The following is an 18,389-nucleotide window of genomic DNA, read 5'->3' as shown; positions in this document are numbered from 1 at the left end:
CAGAGCATTGCGTCTGAGTGATTTGAATCATAAAATCTAAATTCATACAGCGATGAAATGCAGTGGCTTAAAATAACGCTGGCCCTTTGGACAGTTATGGCCATAAAACACCCACCTCTGCAGTAGCCCTGACTTAGACTGTGTAAAAGACGTGTATTGATTAAAAAAAAAAAAAAAAAAAAACATCACAGTGATTTATTTATCTGGTTATTCTTGATCTTTCGCTTCCAATGATAACCTCAAAGGAGATGAAAATGATACAGTCTGTATGTTATCATGAATGCTTTGGATAATATTCTCTTTTTTTTAACTGAGGGTCCTTCACAAATACATGTAAGCAGTAAGAACAGGTAAACAGACAGACGTTTACCTGGTGTTTATGTTTGTGTAGAGATGACTACAAAGTAGAGCCTGTAAGCCATTGACCAACTGAAATCCGTCTAGAATGTGGTATATCGCCACCTCATTATTACTCACCCATAACAGTATCACAGGAGGTCACGCATTTCAAATGTTCTACACGCATCTGAACATTCACTGACAGTTCAGTCATTCACACGGGCATCCTTTCGACGGGTCACAAAGAGAGATCCAAAGCATGTTTTATGAAACTGAGGTTCATCTCCCACGTTGTCTATTCAGAATGAGAAGCGGGGCTTTCATATGAACTAATTGAATGGGTCTGAGCAGACAGAGTTCACTAATGAATGGTTCACTATTGTTCACTGATGAAACTAACAGTGACCATGTAAACACTAATGCATTTCACATTAGGAGAACACAACACTTTGGTAATTTTGCAAGGCTTTTTTGGATGCATGATGTGGTTAAGGACCACACACACACATGCACACGCACGCACACATACATGCACACACACATTCTCTCTCTCTCTCTCTCTCTCTCACACTCAGTAGCCAGACACACATAGAGTCTTCTGACAGAACAGAGTATTCTAGACTGTACTTAGGATAATCAGAATCAGAAAGAAATTCAAATGGATAATTGCCAAATCCGCAATCATACCCTTTTTTTTTTTTTTTTTTTTGGTAATCTCTGAAAGAACCTAATCTCTCAGAGCCTTGTCTGCAGAAGTGCTGAGTAGAGTCAAAGCCAGGATAGGTGGGAGGGAGCTCAGTCATCTGACATTAAACTCCACTCCAGGCGTACAGCGACGGTGGCAGCCGAATGAAAGATGACAAAGCCGGCAAGCTTGGCTCCACTCACCTCCACCTGTTGACAAATCTGGATGAGTTTGGCCATCTGGTCCTCAAGTTCACTGTTCCTCTTCACCAGATTGGCCAGGTTATTCTCCAGGGTTTGCTGTTGGAGAGAAAAGGAGAGAGAGAGAAAAGAGAGAGAGAGAGAGAGAGAGAGAGAGAGACAGAAAGAAAGAGAGACAGAAAGAGGAATATGGCACTGAGACAGGCAACACTCATCTCCCTCAAACCCCTTAATGACTCAGACTTAAACAGTCATAAAAACTGACAGTTTTTGTATGACGTCCAATTGACAAATGAAGTTATATTCTGCAAAACAATAAAACTGCATGCTCTTATACGGAACATTATGTTTTGTTCTGACACAAATGTGACAGTATCTGTTATGTTCCACATGACATATTACCCTGTAGGAGTTTTTGTTGTGGATCTCATGAAACAAATGTTAGGCATTTGTTCTTGAAAAATGAGTAGGGAATATCCTGCTTTGAAAAACAGTGTCGATAGTAGTTTTGTCTCAAACAGAGGGCAGAAGCACCATCATTACTCATTGCGCTGAAACTCCAAGTTCTACTTAAATCGAAAGCGCCACACAGATGCGACTGTAAATACAACCCTCAGATGGACAAGTGTTACAGTATGAGCAGAATCGGACATGGACAACTGTGTTGAAAACAAATGAAATCCAGAAAGATCTCCCAAAGCCAGATTCGCTTTCCAAACAAGCAACACGAACAGCAAATTAGTTTCACTCAAACACAGGCAGTAACCAGCGGCGACGAGGACCCGGAGACACTCAGCAAACGCTGTTTACGCTGCGAGAGAGAAGCTCGTTTCTACAGAGATGCGTTTTACGAAGCCGGGCCTCTGAAGAGTGTTAGTCAGGATTCGACTCGTTAAAGACTCTAAAGAGACGTGTGGAGGAGAGAAAGCTACTCGTAAGCAAGTCCTACGCTACTGAGCATGCTCACACGGAGACAAACACCTCATTCACTATGAGAGACTCATAACAGGAACAGACATCAGATTACTACATGACAATATACACGTATGTTTGCACCCATCACTGTGCAATGAGAGGGTGAGGGGTGGACTGATGGTCAGGGAAATACCCCCCCCCCCATCCCACCCAAAAAACTCCACATCTTTCAGAAAAAGAGACAAGAGAGAGATTATTCGGTCCTGTCCCATCGCCTGGCGTAAGGAGAGACGCCCGAGAGCGGCGAAAATGTCGCCACGGCGCGAGTAAACATGGACACAGCTTAGAGATGAGAAACAGGGACTGATGACATGACAGTGAAACAAAAGAAGGCTTTAAGCAGCATTAGCAGCAGAAGCAGCAGCAGAAGCAGCAGCAGGAAAGCAAAAGCGATGGAATAAAAAAAAAAAAAAAAAAAAAAACAACAACCCAAAGACAAAAAACGGTAAGAGATCTGACAGAGGCGAGTGCAATGCTTTTACTTTTTCTTTTCTTTTTTTTTTTTTTTTTTCGTTTTGACAGCTGTCTGTTGTCTGTTCATGCATGTGAAACTTCACCTGACTCTATGCACCTGCCCTTGTCCACCGGCTCGACATTTGTCACGCCAAAAAAAAAAAAAAAAAGGAGAAAAAAGGAGAAAAAAAAAAGAAAGAAAGAAAGACCAAAAACATCCAGTACAGTAGTGATTTAAAATGCAACCGGTGACTCACCGCGATGCTTGTCTTTGATGCCTCCATAACGGCTTCAGAAACTCTGCCAGGGCACACTTGAAAAGCCTATGAACACACACACGTACACACACACATACACAGACAGCCTTACAACCTCGGACCTGCTCGCGTTGGGTTTGTTGAAGATGGTGCACGCAGAGAGAGAGAGAGAGAGAGAGAGAGAGAGAGAGAGATGTTGAGACAGCCTGGTGCGATGGAGCCGTAAGCCCCTGGCTGCAGGTAAAAACGTCTCTGCTCAGTCGTCTGCCCTGTGTGTGTATGTGTGTGTATGTGTGTGTGTGTGTGCGCGCACTGATGCCTTGCCTCGTTCTGTGGCGAGTTGCGTCAGGCGACAAGGAGACGCTCATTGGCGTGTCAGCGTTTTTTTGCAATTCAAACTCAGGGTGTGACGACAGATGGGGGTCATTAATTAAAGACTGTATGAGTAGAGAGATGATTTATACATCAAAACCAAACACTATCCCCCCGAGAACCCAAACAGCAGCCAAGCTGCCAAGGGTCGCATCTGACTGCTGCTTATATGCAGAGGAGAGAGAGAGACAGAGAGGGGGAGAGAGGAGAGAGAGAGAGAGAGAGAGAGAGAGAGAGAGAGAGAGAGAGAGAGAAAGTTTGAGGGGGGTAAAGGGAGAGAGTTTGAGAGAAAGGGAGCGTGAGAAAGGGTCTGAGAGAGAGCGAGAGAGAGAGAGAGAGAGAGAGAGAGAGAGAGAGGGAGAGAGAGAGAGAGAGAGAGAGAGAGAGAGAGAGAGAGAGAGAGAAAGTTTGAGGGGGGTAAAGGGAGAGAGAGAGAGAGAGAGAGAGAGAGAGAGAGAGAGAGAGAGAGAAGAGAGAGAGAGAGAGAGAGAGAAAGTTTGAGGGGGGTAAAGGGAGAGAGAGAGTGAAAGAGAGAGAGAGAGACCTGAAGGTAAGGGGGAATGTAATGGCCCCAGCCAGCTTGCCCTACAGCAGTACAGACAAAGTTAATCTGAAATGCACTCATTAAAGCAGACAACAGACTTCAAAAGGTACAATTATGAGGGGAAAAGAAATGGAGAGAGAAAGAGAGAGGGATGGGAACAGAGGGACACGGACACGGAGGAGAACAGAGAGAGAGAGAGATGGAAAAAGGGAGAGATACAGGAAATATGTGTCAGAGACTGAAGGGGCAAGAGATGCTATATTTTTAAAGACGTGTTTATACAGTAGAGGTTTTTCTGGGCCTCCGTGGTGGGTCAGAGCGTATTTGGGTTGACTGAGGCCGTGTGCATCGAGATGCCGTCATAACTGACGACACGAGGAGGACATCTGTCCATCATCATACGAGTGTCCTTCTCCCCCCTGTGCGGTCAGCCACACACATTACATCACGCACAACGCTCCTAGGTATTAATCCACTCATACAGCGGAGACTCAACCTCCTCCTAACATGCATACATCTCTATAACCCTCAAGGCGATTTGTCAGTCTTAATCATCGCTGGCCCTTTGAACGCTCGGCTCTACTCGCCCCAAAGGCTCGAAATACGAACAGTGACTATATTCGAGTCAATACAGAAGAGCTCCTCATACGAGAGAGAGAGAGAGAGAGAGAGAGAGAGAGAGAGAAAGAGAGAGAGAGAGAGAGATAGAGAGAGAGAGAGGGAGATAGAGAGAGAGAGAGAGAGAGAGAGAGAGAGAGAGAGAGAGACAGAGAGAGAGAGAGGGAGAGAGAGAGAGAGAGAGAGACAGAGAGAGAGAGAGAGAGAGAGAGAGAGAGAGAGAGAGAGAGATAGAGAGAGAGAGAGAGAGAGAGAGAGAGAGAGAGAGAGAGAGAGAGAGACAGAGAGAGAGAGAGAGAGAGAGAGAAAGAGAGAGAGAGAGAGAGATAGAGAGAGAGAGAGGGAGATAGAGAGAGAGAGAGAGAAAGAGAGAGAGAGAGAGAGATAGAGAGAGAGAGAGAGAGAGAGAGAGAGAGAGAGAGTGAGAGAGAGAGAGAGAGAGAGAGAGAGACAGAGAGAGAGAGAGGGAGAGAGAGAGAGAGAGAGAGACAGAGAGAGAGAGAGAGAGAGAGAGAGAGAGAGAGAGAGAGAGATAGAGAGAGAGAGAGAGAGAGAGAGAGAGAGAGAGAGAGAGAGAGAGAGAGACAGAGAGAGAGAGAGAGAGAGAAGAGAGAGAGAGAGAGAGAGAGAGAGAGAGAGAGAGAGAGAGACGACCTCCACCTCTGTTGCTGGATGGCTGCTCAGTTGGTTTAATAGGCAAGGTACACATTGTCCTTTTACAGATTTGGGTCAGCAGCGGGAAAAAAAAAAGAAAAAAAAAACCCCACCAACAACAACAAATCATGAAAAGGAATCAAGTCCTGGGGCAAGAAGCTCACTTCAAAGTGGGTGCCTTTAATTATTTCGGGATCCTCTCCACCGTTTGTGCTGCTACGCACAATGCAGAGATCCGAGATTTCACAGCCGTTGCTAACAAGAGGCTTTTTTTTTTTCTCAGTGTGTGGATGTGTCAGTAACCAGACTCTGCTGGGAAAGTCTGCTCACGCAGGGTGATCTTCCACACTGCTACTCTCCTGAGACTACCACGCTAGCTCTAATGAGAAGTCACCGCTATTTCATATGAGAGCGGCCTCCTAATTAATTAGACAGAGGCTTTTAATACCGTCTACATGGCGATTTTTGAGCCTTGTCTGGAGAGTGCTGTTAAGCCGCTCACACTGCGTCCTTTTTTTTTTTTTTCATTTTTCATCAATTCAATTCGATTCGCTGGATGTGGCGTTCGGGTTTGACCTTGCCCCGCGTAACCCCTCATAACTCGCGGGCGAGATTAATCAGGCCCGCTCACGAAAAGATATAATATGGAAAGGTCACTGGGGGGGGGGGGGGGGGACGGGCTGCCCCGATTTATACCCGAGTCCCCACACGTACCGTAGCAACAGCTGTAATAGAGTGTCTCCAGGCGGGATTGTTAATACTAAAGACGAAAGACAAAACAGGATAGGAATCAGCCGGCACTGATACACGCAGCTTTAGAGGTTCAAGGAGAGGCTGTCGGAAGACTTACTTCTTGGCAGAGAAGCAGAAATTCCTTTGAGGGAACAAGGCGTGTCAGAGAAAAAACGACAAAGGCGTTGTAAAGAACACTAACGGTTCGAGATATTTGGCGAAAACAGAGATAATCAAAGGGCTGTAATGACATCTGGTCATTCCTCATATGTGAAAACCACGCCTCTGATGGAAAGGGGTGCGTAAACAGAGCTGTTGTCAGGGAGAAATATGTTAACATTCTGCCCCTTATTTTCACAGGTCATACAGGAAACTTTAGGCAACTTTAGGGAGACGAATGACGCGCTAGCTGGAAAATGTGAGCGGTCATTCCCTGTCAGCTTCTATTCTGATACAGGGGAAGGCTGCATAGCGCAGGAGTCAGGTACATTGGGATGTTGAACAGAAAGCAAGGGTCTGGAACTTCGCCCGTGAGCTAAAGCTAATGTGCTACGAGAATCTTTCCGCGTCACAGTTGTAAACTGCATTATAATGTAACATACTGTATTTGCGAGCTCATGCTGAGTGTTGCCAGGTGGGTGGACATCTGCTTCACTCAAACCCATTTATCTCTCATGCTTGGAGCCTCTGAAGCTAAAACCAGCAACTGCCTGGTCGACACAAACCCTATTTACAGGTCAGTCCCGGTGACCTTTACAGAGACTGATAATGGAATGAATCACATACTGAATCAATGCACGCATGTGGTCTTATTACGCCCAGATTGACGGAGACCAGGATTCAGGATGCTCTGACGAAAGTAATTCGAAGCATCGGGGCTTCATCTTAGAAGCGCGAGGTTTCTAAATTGTTCACAGAAGTTAAAATATTCTTCTCTGAGCCTGATTATGGCAAAATGAAATGCTTTACCGTTTAGTTATGTTGATAACTTTCACTAAGGTTTGTGTTCGACAGAGAAGCGGACAACGTGGTTGTATGTGAAGAGAATCAATGGAGAGTTTTCTGATCTATGACTGAGCCTAACCTTGCTCAGTGGGACCATACAATCTACTGAAACCTGATTCAACCTTCAGCCTGGCACCCCCCCCGTTTTTGTCAGACAGTGTAACAAATGCTTTATTCAGAAAAATTAATTTGCGGAAACGAACCCAGACTCTTCTTGCCAATGAGTAAAATTGCATCCATTTGGACAAGCGTGGGAAGTCTAAAGACCAACTCACGTGGCTTGTCTGGGAAATGGTTTTACATTTCATTTGCGCAACACAATTAGCCGCTGCTGTTCCTCCCAGGATTCAATATGGCATGGTTTATTCATTCTCCCTAGAGAAGCGTGCGCTCATCTCTGTTTCAGATGAATCACTGCTGTCTGACTTAGGCCCTGAGGTTAAGGCTTGCCTGTCTTTGCAGTAAATAGGCTTTGAAAAAAACCATTGCTGTGAGAGGTTGGCCATTGCTATGAAGGCCCTGGGCCTAAATAGCAACGCTGACACATGCAGAGTCCTGGATTATGCTGTCACTCAGGCGATGCTGTACACTTCACTTCAGTCGTCATTAAGATTCCAGAGCACAGAGATGAACCGAAAGGTCTGAAGGTAGGAGAGAGATAGAAGGGGAGAGATAGAGAGAGGAAGAGAGAGAAGGAGAGTGATAGAGGGGGAGAGATAGTGAGACAGGGAGGGAAATACAGAGAAAGATGGAGAGAGAAGCAGAAATGGAAAAAAGAACAGAGAAGGAGAGAGAGAGAGAGAGAGAGAGAGAGAGAAGGAGAGAGAGAGTGAGAAGGACAGATAGAGTGAGAAAGATAGAAGCAGAGAGGAGGAGAAGGAGTTAGAGATAAAGAGAGAGAAATAAAGGGACTGTCTGGGTATGGGATAGTTACACACAGCCTTCTAAACCATACCAGAAGAAAGTCCATTCCAGAAGAAAGCTCACTATTGCAGGAATGTTTTACGGGTTTGGTTTTTTTTTTCAGGGGACAACGTGATCTTTTAAGATAAATGACTTTTAGTAAAACATTAGACATGGCTTGGCACTACATCAGAATGAATAATTTAAGACAGTTTTGAAAAATGCCCATTTAAGAGTTTCTGGAAGCACTCAGCTGTTTGGTCTGTTTTTCTCTCAGTAAATCTCAACACGTATGGGATCTGCTAAATCCCGATATACGTCAAGTCTTGCTTATGTCTCGAATGGAATGTCATGTTCTGCTTAGCCTTCCCAAAGGGCTTTGAGTACTTTCTGAATTGGAGAAACTGATATTTCCTGACAACCCCCTGATTCATAAGCACATTTTTTTTTTTTTTTCAGTTTTCAGTTCTCTTACCGTACGCTGCTCACTGGCATGGGAGATCACTCATTAAGCACAGTGGAAAATGACTCTGAAAACGACTTTAACGTTCTTTAAAAAGGCAAGTTCAGTTCAGGCGAGTTCAGTGTTACTGCTCGCACAAATGTGATCTGATTGGCATCTGCTAGAGGCAAGACTGTGTCTACAACCATCAGAGAAAAGCGATCTTTATATGCTTTGGATCCTTCAGTAACTAAGCTAATATATGGAAGCAGTGTTGACAAGCCGGAAGCACCTTCAGTCTCATCTCTGTGGGGGGTGGGGGTGGGGGTGGGGGTGGGCGGGGGGGGGGGGGGGGGGGGGGGTTGCAAACAATGTCGAGAAATTTCAAAATCCACTAAATCCTCCTAAAGCATGCAGCTAAATTAAGAGTGGAATTTCCCCGACACCGGGGTTATTGTTCGAAGGCCGTTTTTGTAAGCTGGTGAGGGGCACGTGGTTCCACATGTGCGAGGACTTGCCATTTTAAGACTAAGAGACTCTTTCCGCTGCTAAAGATGATGACGGCTGAGTCATCCTGTCCTCCTCCATCAGGAGGTCTGGCCACCTCCCTCCCTGCTCCTCGCTGTAGTAGGCGTCGTCTGGTGGTCACTCGGCCCTGCGGGGTGGGTAGGAACACGCTGGGACTCTCTCAGCGTGAAGCACAAACAAAAGGAAACCCGAAGTCACGTTCTCCCGGCCGCGTCTTCTCCGTGCCACGCGTCGGCCTGTCGCGCCTCCCCCCGAATCTGCACCGGGCCCGCGAACTCGCTCGGGTCTTTAAACGCGTGCGGCATCGGGGCCGTGGACAAACTTATCGGACGGGAGCGGTAATGTCGGTCAGATGCTTGACGGCGCCCCCTGCCGCACGGCTTTCTGCAGACAGAAGCGTTTCTGACTAGCTCGCAGTGTAAACATGTTTTGAAAGAGGGGATGAAAAGGAGCGTCGACACTGGGAGTGACAAGAGCTGCTTTTCTTTGAGAAGGTTCACAGTGAAGACGTGGCCTAGTTCTCAAACCATGGGAGACTACAGTGGGCTTCTGAGACGCACAACAAGGGCCACTGCCAAGCGAAAGCAGCAGACAGCAGTGGTACTGACTTTCCATAAAATAAAAAAAAAAAAAAATCTACGGTTCTGAATCCTTAATTGGCCGTATAAAAGTGGGGAAAAAGAGAGTGTCTTTCTGCTGGGCTTCACCAAGCTTTGGTTGACATTTTTCAAATCTGAGGCTATAAGTGCATTAAGGGCAAGCCTGTCAACACAACTGAGTGTTTTTTGCAAGTTTTGTATTTGGTTAGAGCAATCAAAACCGTCTCATATCAGGGAACTCAACTCAGTGTATAACACGCCACCCAGCCAAGAAAGACATTCTTACGTGGGGAAGTAAAAAAAAAAAAAAAAAGAACGGAAAAGAAAAGAACAGAAAAAAGCAAAGTGAGATAATTCCCAGAGTGACGTGGTCTGTTTGCTTAAGGACAAACTGAGTGATTCTGGAGTTTGGTCACATCTGTAAGAACGCGGCTCTAGCATCCTAAGGTCTTAAGAGCGTGGCGCTAATGTCTGAAGCGACGAGATTGACTCTTAAACACAGGGAGGGTCATTACTGTCGGGAAACAAAGGATCCGACGCCCACGCGGGTCGCCTGGGGCAACAAGGCACTTCCATTAGCCGCAAATCCGCTCCTTTTCAGCCAGATGCTGTCGTACGACAAGGCGCAGATTAGCTAATCCAATCTGGCTTGGTCTGACAATAATTGACATTTGACTGGTGTTCCCGGTATCCGGCGTCCCGCCGGGACCGCCGTGACAGGTGACGGACTGGCTGCAGAGTGACAGAGTGGAGGGAGAGTGAAGAGAGAGAAAAATGTAGCTGAGGGTTTTGAAAATGTTGGAGTGACGGAAGAGAGAAGTGGTTGTCATCGAAACCCCCAGAGGATTCCCCTCTCTCTCTCTCTCTCTCTCTCTCTCTCACTCTCTCTCTCTCTCTCTCTCTCTCTCTCTCTCCCTCTCTCTCTCTCTCTCTCTCTCTCTCTCCCGTTCTCTCTCACTCTCTCTCTCTCACTCTCTCTCTCTCTCTCTCTCAAGCTTCTGATACAGAACCTCTGATTTATAGTGCCACAGAGGGCTTGGGAAAACACAGTATACACATACATAAATATTGACACAGTGTACGCTAATGGTACAGATGCAGCTTCACTCTGTAGCGACAGGGAGGGGGCTTGTGTGATCACTATAGCACATCCATGTCTATATTCACTCTTCTCTTTATTCTAACAACACCAGGCTTTGTTCAGAACCACACTGTGTGATCATTATAGCACATCCGTGTCCATATTCACTCTTCTCTTTATTCTAACAACACCGGGCTTTGTACAGAACCAGAATGTGTCCACTTCTCTGAGCTACACACAGCTGACACATAAAGAGATAAACGTCAAACCTCTCTGCAGAAAAGCAAACCAACTGCAACTTCGACACATTTCCGGTGTTTCCTTTATAAACATGTGAAATGACAGCCTTGATTTGCCCCGTTTTCTTTTTTTTTTTCAAACGAATCAAAGCGTTCGTCTGAGCTTGTGATAAAAGAGAGAAAAATCATATCACCTCTGTGTTTACCTTGCCTCCTGCATTCCATTCACGGAAATTCGAGGGTTCAAACAGCAGGGTTATTGTGGAATGTATAATTATGTTGACACCGATGTCTATTTTTAGCACTTCAGACTCTTATCCTCTAAAATAATTAGCAGGCATGGTGCGCTGTTTAGCTTTAGAGCAGAGTAAACATGGAGCTCTGAAAGTGAACTTAGCTGCTTTGGCTGAGACTGTCTGTAGTGTGACAGGTCTTCTCTGCGTCTCAGGGACCGCGCGCGAGGCTCGTAGGCGCGAGGGCCTTTTTTGGTAGGCCATTACAAGAGGCCTCGTGTCATAAAGCATGCATGAGCTGCGCTGTTTGAGAGGGAAATCACGCCGGCGACAGAGCTAGACCACGCTCTGCTCTCAGGCCTGTCACACAGAACAGAGCCAGGAGAGAGAGAGAGAGAGAGAGAGATGGGGATGTGCCGCGGGAAAACCACGCCAGCTAAACGCCCGCCGCTAAACTCATACGACAGAGCAGGGGGTTTCTCTCTCTCCCTACTGGCCGTGCACCGTTTGTACACATCCCGGCATTAAGCCGTGTCTCTCATCCCAGGGCATAAGGTTTGAAACAGTCTCTGCTGAGACTGGTCACACCTGTATCAGATCAGTTCTGTCTGCCAAACTAAAGATGACGAGATTCTTCTCCCAAACCTGTTCCATTCTTTGTCTAACTAACGATTATAAAAAGCACTGTTTTGTTTTTTTTTTTTTCAAGCCTGCTTTCAAATACACCTTAACCTTTACAGCACAGGACAGCAGATTCCATTCAGTGCAATTATATTTTAGTCTTTTTTTTTGTTTTTTTTTGGCTCTAACTGCTGCTCCGGCCTTCACGCTGACCTCTGGGGTGTGTCCGATAAGATCCAGGCCCTTTGTCTTCCTCAGAGTCCCGCTGTTTGCCGTAGAGATAAGTGGAGCGGAGAGAAGAATGAGATAAAGTCTTTGTCATGGAAACTCTGGTCTCCGGGGTTGGAGGTGGTGTGTGTGTGTGCGCGTGTGTGTGTGTGTGTGAAGGTTTGGGATTCCTCTCAAGACTGCGGGGGAACAAGATGTTGTCTGTGACAGACCTGAGACGTGCTTAGCGGCCCATACTCGCCAGCCGTGTTTTCTCCCTGGGGACCCAGTGCTCTTGGCGGTTGGACATTTCACTCGCATTCGGATCTGGCAAGATGCGCTAAATCACCACACACACACACCCACACCCACACACACGTACGCACACACACACATACACACACACACGTACGCACACACACACATACACATGCACACGCACACATTCACACACACACACATTCACACAGACATACGCACACACGCGCACACACACACACACAGACACACACACACACACACACACACACACACACACACACACACACACACACAGACACAAGCACACACACACACACACACACACACACATACACACACACACAGACACACACACACATACACGCACACACACACTCTCCTTTTCTCTTGCAGCCTCAAACAGAGAGGAATGAGAGGAAATTCCTGCCTCTGACTGTGACGTTCCAAACCTGAACGGAAAAGACCTCAAGTCACATGCCGCAGACGGCAGCTGCCCCTGGCCTTGACCTCGTGACCCCGGTTTAAAAATATCTCCTAACGAAGCAGATGTCAAATGATATTGATGAGATTTTTTTTTTTATCGGCAGTAAAAGTACAGCAGAATAAACAGACTGGGCAAACACGCGAGATAATCTTCCTTTACTTCAGGGGATAGAGACGCAATCGTGAGTCGACTGGACGGCGTGTCGTTTTTGGCATCCTGACAGACCTGGAGCTTGGGCCAGACTGCAGCAACACGGAAAATAAATACGATACCCATCACTTATAAAACCAGCACTTTAAAAACCCGCCCTACTCCATGAAAATAAAAATCTCAAGAGAAAAGCATTTTGTCCTGTACGTCCCATGCACTGCTGAACATGAACCGAGCATGAAAGGCCGAGACCGTGTGCTGGCGGGAGGCACACGAACGGTCGACTCGCGTCATGTGACTTTACGACAGGGCCACGTGGAACCATGAGCGCGCCGCATGGGCCGAGAATAATACAAATCTCATTTCATAGAGGAGCGAAGACCGCGGTCCTGACAGCTTCTAATCCCTCTCTGCGCGCCGGCGACGGCCGACGGCCGACTCCGTTACGTTTGGAAAGTAATATTCGTAACGCCGCTTTCCCTAAAAAAAACCCACCGTATGGAGTGAAGGGACAGGAAAATGAGCCGTAAAAACACCCACTGTTGAAACACACCTGAACGTGGAGAGCCAGGGTAGAGTGGGAGTAAGTGGGCACACACTGTTACGCTCTGTATGTGTGTGTGTGTGTGTGTGTGTCAGGTGTGTCCACTTTCTGGCTCTTAAAAGCTTGGCGGTTTCTCTCTGCATTAATTGTGTATGGAGATGTGCTGCTATTGGAGGAGTTTAATAACACGCTCCTGTACTCAACTCTGACAGCCTGTCACAGATACTCTTCTCAACACGCAACATGCATTACGTCCACACGGGGCCATTTCCACACGCAAGCATGTGTGTGTGTGTGTGTGTGTGTGTGAGTGTGTGTGCAGGCACACATTGGAGTTCAACGACTGGGAACATACAGTAAATGACATCTGACGAAACTATGAGAAAAAGCTGTGTCCTATTCCGTTTTCTTTTTTTTTTTTTCCTTTGCTTTGACATTCTCCCAGAGGACTACCACTTATAATGATGAGCAAGTCACAACACTACATGTCTCCAGAGAAAAAATACTGTGTGTGTGTGTGTGTGTGTGTGTGTGTGTGAACAAGTGAGAAAGAGACAGAGATTGGCAGAGGGCTGGAAAGAAAGAGAGTGGGAGGGAGAAAGAGAGAGAGAGAGAGAGAGAAATGCAGTACCAGATTAAGCCCTTCAGCTGTCCATGGCATCATCTCATTTTATACGAGGAAAGACAAAAAAGGAAGCGCAGAAAACCCCCCCCCCCCCCCCAAAAAAAACTTTGGCAGGTCTTTTTTTGGGGGGTTTTAAGATGACGATCTTTTCGCAGTCCTGGGTACCCTTTCCGAACGCATGACAACAGTTGCAATGTATCTCAACATTGTCAGAACGTTCCAGAATCAGGCCTTACAGAGCAGCCTTTAAAACCGCTCTGGATCCTCTGCCCTATCAGCCAGGAACACCTTGGTCTGAGGACAGAGGGAAAGACCGGGGTCACCGCAGCGGCGCTGAGGTAAAGCTGGCTGAGAGCCAGCCAAAGGAGAAACTGTCTTTTTTTTCCCACCAGCCTGGCAGTTTGAGTTTAAAAGAGTGGCGATAATAGCAGTATTTAGAAAATGACCCTGGAAAATGTTGGGGGGTGTTGTGGATGAGTTGAGCTCATATCACAGGGGAGGAGATAGACGCCTTCCTTAAGAAGCTTAAACTAAGAGGCCCAGCGCTCGGGAAAAACCGGGTGCAACTTTAATCAACACGCATTGCTATGACTTGCAACTTTCCAAAAAAAAAAAAAAAAAATAAGCCTTTAATCGCCACTTTTTTTTTCTTCCTCGTATTTCATATTTTTGGGTTGAGCGTAAAAACCAGAGTGTCTAATCCCTGGGTTTCGGTGAGACTACCGTCAGCCGGCTGGGAGAGATGCTGATGACAGTTTTCTCTCATGTAAATCACGTCTCAGAGAGATGAGCTGGGCGACCAATAGAGGGACGGCGAGTGCGTGCGCTCAGGAATAATGTTTGTCTTGGGCTGCGTCAGATGGCGCTATCTCCGGTCGAGCATTGACAATTAACGGGCCTTGATGAGTCTTTAAAAGCAGGCGAGCTCATTCGCCAAGCGGGCACGGGCAAACAGCAACAGTTCGGCGTGACCACTGAAGTACCTGTCCTTCAATCAATTAGCAGCCGCTGAAACACAACCATCTGATGACTGCATCAAAACATCTCCAGACAGATGAGAGAGAGAGAGAGAGAGAGAGAGAGAGAGAGAGGAGGGGGGAGAAGGGAGAGAGAGAGAGGCTCCGTCAGAGACCAGTCCTCTCATCTCTGATGGACTCCTTTCATCATCTCTGTGAACGTCTGAACTATACATTCCCTCTGTAAAAGTCAACTGAGGCTAGGTCTGCTTGTGTGTGTGTGTGTGTGTGTGCGTGTAAATTCTGACACAAAGCAAAGGGCAAACACATGGAGGTAATCTGAGACCAGTAGCTCTGTACAGATTAGGCACCAGCAGGTGCTCCTTGTTTAACTTGAGACGGATGAAGCTCAAAAGGCGTTGGGCTGGGCTGTATCTCTTTGCTAACCAGACTGCGGATTGGGAGTTCAAAGTCAGGCAAGTTCAAAGCGCCAGCCGGGGAACATTCAAATTAGCCGGTGAAATGAACAGACCGTGATAGACTCGATGGAAGACACTTTGGCGAAAGAAATCAGTAAATTAAGGAACAGTTTAAACCGAGACATCTTTAATGCTTCGACGGGACATTTGCTCAATTGGTCTGAATGAATAAAGCACATTTGAACTCGGACCAAATTCTAATGTTGCCGCGAACATTATGCATTCTCATCAATGCAGACTGTTATCACTAATACACCACATTCTGTCATTTCAAGCTGTCGGTGCAATCAACAACACCCACTGGAATGCCTTGACAGGCGAATGTTGTTTTGGATGTCATAACCTTTGTTTTGTTGTAATTTAAGTTTCTCCCTCTCTCTCTCTCTCTCTCTCTGTGTGTCAGAGAGAGGCCTGGGACATAAAAAGGTAGCGTGTTCTCAGGTATCGACTTTCCTGCCCGCGATACACAATGAGCCCCTCGTTAATAACACAATTGTGACCGTTTTTTGTGTGTGCGCACATTCATATTCTTAGAGACCAGGGGGAGGGAACATCTCACCGATCGGAATTTCCTTTATCCGAGATCTCGCAAACAAAGCGCTCCGACTGAATCCAAGATCACAGGGAGATCACATGTTCACACAGAGACCTTTGTCACGCCCATGACGGAGTCAATAGCCGAGGTTTCATGGCTCTGCATTATGACAGCGGTTCAGTGAGTCCTCTCGTTACCAAACCCTAGCCCCTTCATAGATACCGACCATGAGAATGCAAACAGTGCATTCCGCAAGCGGCTTTAACATGTTAGTCTCGTGATTTAAGCTCCACTCACGCTGATGGGAAAGTGATCTCTCTGTGAAATGATGGGTGTGCGTCTAAAGAACATGAAAAGACGGTGTACCTCATCGGGACACTATCAAAAATCAGCACTTGGAACAAGAATAGCATTCTACAATACATCTCTCATGCTGCAAAAAAATCATGAATACATAAGACTGATGTGTGTGTGTGTGTGAGAGAGAGAGAGAGAGAGAATGACAGACACAGAGAGAGAGAGAGAGCATGTGTGTGTTTGTGTGTGTGACAGAAAGAGAGAGAGCGTGCATGTGCGTGTGAGTGTGTGTGTGTCTGTGTGTCTGTGTGTGTGTGTTAGAGTGTGAGTGGCGGTTTACCACAGTCACAGAGCAAGCTATAGAAAATGGTGTGAATACGTTTCAGCCACTGTCTGTTAGCCTGACTCAGCATTCACGTGCTTTGTGGTGGGCCAGCATTGAGCCTGTGCACTGAACAGAGCATGCTTTGGGGAATGCAGACTCATCTACAATGATAATAGCCAGCTCCCTCAATAGAGCAGTCAGCCCTGTGGGTGTGCATGCTCAACAGAACCTTACAGGTAGAAAGCCGATCCCAAAACCAAGAGATGTGTCACAAAGCAATGGATCGACGAGCTTAGTCGCCAAAGCTGATAAATTAAAAAAAGAAAAGGAGCAAGTGAAAGAAAAAAAGAAAAAAAAGAAAGAAACTGCAGGTTCCTTGAAGGACGGGAAATTGAACATGGTACATCTAGTCTGACTTCAAATCCGCTGGAATTCTGACCATAATGACCGAGCACTGGCTGTTATCTCAATAACCTTGAGCATAATTTCAGCTGACAGGTCAACTTATAATTGGCTGTCGAAGAGCAGAACAAGCCGAGAGAGAAAGAGAGAGAGAGAGAGAGAGAAATAGAGAGAGAGAGAGAGAGAGAGAGAGAGAGAGAGAGAGCAGCTGGAACAGCCTTGACTCAAGCAATTAACAGAGGTGTCATCTATTCAATCAAGACTACCAGTGCCTAATTACTGAATTAACTCATTTAGCATTGGCTGTAGTTCTATCAAGACACTCTAAACAGTTAAAAAAAAACTGGTATTACATCTTGATTGAATGTCACAGCACCATAGACATCTTGATTGAATGTCAAAGCACCATAGACATGTGTATGTGCGTGTAGAGCATGCAGAGGAAGAGTCCACTCACCTTCAGCTTGTCAAAGCGTTCGCTGAGCGAGGTGACCCGGTGCTCGCGGTGTCGTCCGACCAGTTTGCAGAGGGCGCAGATGAGCTGGTCGTCCACCACGCAGTACATGTTCACCTTCTCGTTCTCGTGCTCCAGGCAGGCCAGGCCGCGCAGGTGGGCGTCGGCCACGGGCTCCACCAGGCGGTGGCTGGTGAAGGGTTTCTTGTTGGGGTGCGTGGCGCGCAGGCAGCGGTCGCAGTACGACACCTCGCACGTCACGCAGGTCTTGACGGCCTCGCGCGGAGGCTCCTGCTCGCAGAACTGGCAGGCCACGCGTTCCGCCGACATGGCGCTGCTGCTGGCGGGGCTGCCCCGCCCGCTCAAGCTCACGCTCACGCTGGCGCTGAAGGGCCGCGGCCGCCGGCTCTCGCTGGGGGAGTTGGGCCCGCTGACGGAGGCCTTCTGGAAACGGTCGATGATGTTCTGCAGCGTCACATTGCGTTTGAGGCCCTCCAGGCCGCGCTGGTTGAGAGTGATGACGTAACGGCAGGTGGGGCACTGGAAGGCGGAGATGGACTCGAGAGGTTTGGTGCTGGAGCAGTGGGAAACGAGGATGCGGTGGGCGCAGTTGAAACAGAGACTGTGGGCACAGGGCAGGAGCAGCGGGTCCTCAAACAACTCCAGGCAGATTGGGCATGTCAGCTCGGACTCCAGTGTTTCCATCTTCAGTCCAACCGATCTAAAGGCGACATCAAATCCCACAGAAGCTGGTGAGTCACCTGCACGGCAGACAGCTGTGGGTTAGTGCCAAGCTGTTACACACACACACACACACGGACAGACAAATTCCCCTCAAAAAAATAATCTTCAGATAAGTTTTCTTCAGATAAGTTTATTTGTTGTTGTTGTTGTTGTTGTTGTTGAGGGGAATTTGACTTAGCAGGATGGTTAATGAAGTATGAATTAGTTTATGATGCCACAGAGGAGCATGTATCTTTTCATTTGCATTAGCTACAGAATCAAACACACGCGCACACACACACACACACACACACACAGCAGTGATGTGAAACTGGTTGAAAATGTTTTCAGAATGTTTTAATTCAGCGTGTAGTTGTTGGTGATGCGTTACGACAGACTGTTCAGGGCGCATTCTCCCAGCACAGACAGCACGCAGTGTTAATGCACAGTGTGAACTGAGGACCAAG

The 18,389-nt window shown here is 47.0% G+C and overlaps 1 protein-coding gene across 4 annotated transcripts in view; it reads right to left on the bottom strand.

The window, feature by feature from the left end:
- mid2 (midline 2) overlaps positions 1–17,915 on the bottom strand; it is a 41,687-nt gene extending 23,772 nt beyond the window's left edge. For 3 of the 4 annotated variants that reach the window (XM_030765637.1, XM_030765638.1, XM_030765640.1), the window contains exons 1-2: positions 17,203–17,915; positions 1,228–1,323 (exon numbers count right to left, since the gene is read on the bottom strand). In XM_030765637.1, the coding sequence (XP_030621497.1) occupies positions 1,228–1,323; positions 17,203–17,904 (798 nt within the window). In that variant the 5' untranslated portion in view covers positions 17,905–17,915. The remainder of the gene's footprint in view (positions 1–1,227; positions 1,324–17,202) is intronic. The other variant, XM_030765639.1, reaches the window with a different exon arrangement.
- Between the last annotated feature and the right edge of the window lie 474 nt (positions 17,916–18,389).

This window comes from Chanos chanos, chromosome 2 (assembly GCF_902362185.1).
Source record: "Chanos chanos chromosome 2, fChaCha1.1, whole genome shotgun sequence".
NCBI lineage: Eukaryota > Metazoa > Chordata > Actinopteri > Gonorynchiformes > Chanidae > Chanos > Chanos chanos.
This window is presented reverse-complemented; position numbering and strand designations above follow the sequence as displayed.